Source organism: Eimeria mitis, genomic scaffold, assembly GCF_000499745.2.
Source record: "Eimeria mitis Houghton genomic scaffold, Emh_scaff2406, whole genome shotgun sequence".
Taxonomy (NCBI): Eukaryota; Apicomplexa; class Conoidasida; order Eucoccidiorida; family Eimeriidae; genus Eimeria; species Eimeria mitis.
In genome coordinates this window covers 6,191-8,962 of record NW_013570744.1, presented here as the reverse complement: position 1 = coordinate 8,962, position 2,772 = coordinate 6,191, and the positions used below count along the sequence as shown (strand labels likewise).

Here is a 2,772-nt window from a genome sequence, read left to right as displayed (position 1 = left end):
AACAGCAAGCGAACTCGTTAATTTGAAGCAGTTCTTCTCGTTGCTCGTCGGAAAAATCCCACTCCATGAGTGCATCCGGATCCACATGACGAAATCCTGCAGACCCACGAGAGATGTGCAGCTAAATATAAAGAAGCATGTGCGAAAAAACCTCTTGAGGCTCTCCCTAATGCATATGCATACTCTACAGACAACCTAATCTACGTGGTTGTGGGGGGACGAGCAAAATACAAGGGCGTGAGTATGGATTTGCTCATGTGCAACGAAACGCAGAATACATATATGCAGGGGAACACCCATGCCTGCATCTGCCGTTGGGTGTAGATTGATGGTAGGGATACGTCTATGAGTACGACATATGAAACCTCCAGTCTGGCGTTTTTAAGGAGCGACAGCAAGACCAGCTGGATCTAAAGCAGTATAGGCAGTGCAAGCCTTCTCAATGAGCAGCATAAGAAGCAGTGGTGACGGCAGAGGTAGCTGCAACAGCGTGACTAACCAAGCATCCATCCCTCCAACAGAAACACGTCGAGATCCGCTGCATCCAGCGGGACCTCTTCACGTGATCTATCCCCCGTTCCATTCATTTGACTCTTGTCGTACTTGGGCAGCATGATGTTCCTGGAGAGATGCCACAGCAGTCGCAGCCCCAACCCTAGGCGACCACCCCTACAGCCTAAAGATTCAACCAGTTAGTTTCACTAAACACACTAAGTAACATGCACGACATGTTCCCTCCCCCACCAGGACTGCACTTCCTGCAGAAACATACGGTTCTCTCTCCTTGATGCGTCTCAGCACGCCGCAGCACAGGGCTAGATCATGTGTGCCCGGAGGGCCACGACGAGGAAGAAGTCTTGGCCTGGCGTTGGGTTCACCCCTGAAGATTATGGGTGGTAGAAGTTTAGTGGGCAAGTAGAAATCATCCATAGAGGCTGTTGCCGCCTTCACGCCTAAGACGCTGAGACCAGCCTACATAGACAGACAGCGAGGGTATGTCCAAAGCGAATTTCGTGCTGCAAGGAAAGGAGTAAGAATAGTTTTTGCTTGGCACGAAAACAGCAATGGGAGTGCTGTCGCAGCTCGGACGCAACGTGAACTGCCGCAACCAGTACGAAACGAAAAACTGCAAAATGGTGGCACCACTCCCACTATTGCTTCTGGTGCCACTTGGCTTGTATTTCTGCTGCGGCCGCTGCTGCTGCAGGTATCCGAGGGGTTTGCTGAGTCTAGAGCAAAAATATGGACTGAATTCATCTCACGAGGAGGGAAGCGCAGAGCGTCGTCTTGCCACATCCTTGTGGCCCCGTTATTCCGACGATGATAGGCAACTGTCCATTAGCTGGGTTCTCTTGAACAACAAAGAAGACAGAATATTTGCATGCAAAGTGGCAAAGAGGCAACAGAGAGGCAACAGCAGCAAACACGAACATCCTAACACTAAAAATCGGACTGTCCAACAGGGCCTTCACGCCCGCACGCGTGCAACCCTAGACGTTCAGTGAAGGTGAAGTAGTAAGCAGGAACACGAAATGATTAAGTGAACGCGTTTGAGAGCCACGCACAAAATACTACACGGATACATTGTCTCTCTCTGCTGACTAGTACCGTTGAGCTGAGGGAATATGGTAGTGCTTACCGGTCCCTTGAGACTTTCGTTTGAGAACCTCCGAGGCAATCCAACGGGCAAGGGGCCAATCACCGTCAGCTGCGTATTCAACAGAAGCAGGCGCAGTCAATGCAACTGATTCTTCGCATATGCAATGCATAATGCAATTCTTTACGCAAAGACAGGAGCTCAGTTCTAAAAGACGGTCTTGCCAGTATCCACTCTATGTAGCCTGACAGGAAATACTCTCCATGAAAAGGGGCACGGATGCAAGTCTATATAGTTCACGACAGATGCCTCAAGCCAAGCGTCATTCCTTTCTGCTCCACTGTTGGAAGTACCGGCTGCGAAATCTGCCGTGCCAGCTGCATGGGGGTAGTCATTGCGCGCTTTTGTGCAGGCGTCTACGACGGCTACCCGATCGTGTTCAGCTCCTTCTCCTAGAAGCCCCTTTAGAACGCCAGTTCTGTGTACAATGGCAGNGCTACCCGATCGTGTTCAGCTCCTTCTCCTAGAAGCCCCTTTAGAACGCCAGTTCTGTGTACAATGGCAGAGCCGCAAGCACGCATAAGCCAAGCCAGCAGAATGCTGGAGAATGAACGCGACGGATACCTTTGGTGAGGAGGAACCTGGCGAAGAGTGTCCAAATAGCAACTTCTGAAGATTTGACAGCAGCAGAGTGGATTTCTTTACAGGAAAGAAAGCTAATTTTCCTAGCTGCTATCGTTGACACTCACGGCCCCTCCATTCCCGCTGCCCTCGATAGTCGAGGAGTTATGAGTAGCTGGCCCTTAGCAGCTAATCTAGACTGTGGTATTTTCAGGCAAACGGGTTAGAGTTTGCAGATGAAGGGGTTTTTCTGCCTTGAGATTAAAAACCCGGCCAATAGAGCTGCGCCCTCTGACCAAGGAGGCGGTTGTAGTAAGAGTGTGGTAACCCTCATGGAAGCGACAACACAATTCAAGAAACAAAAAAATAAATCACTGTTTAGGTAACACGACGAGGCACAGCACGAAGGTGGAAACGGACAGACACAAAATGACCGGTATCGTTCGTCCCAGTTGCAGGCCCCCTCACGCACGGGAGTGACGGCTCTGCGTGAAGTACTGAAAGTTTGCAAGCAAGAGTATCAACGAGGGTCACCAAGTGGATTTATCATTGAA

General features: G+C 50.3%; 1 protein-coding gene across 1 annotated transcript; it reads right to left on the bottom strand.

Annotated features, from left to right (window-relative positions):
* Positions 1–494: 494 nt before the first annotated feature.
* Positions 495–1,769, bottom strand: EMH_0053340 (glycerate kinase, putative; the record flags this gene model as incomplete). Its single annotated transcript, XM_013496992.1, has 4 exons — positions 495–621; positions 773–972; positions 1,263–1,351; positions 1,640–1,769. The coding sequence occupies 4 exons, from the start codon at positions 1,767–1,769 to the stop codon at positions 495–497; spliced, it is 546 nt and encodes a 181-aa protein (XP_013352446.1).
* Positions 1,770–2,772: the final 1,003 nt, after the last annotated feature.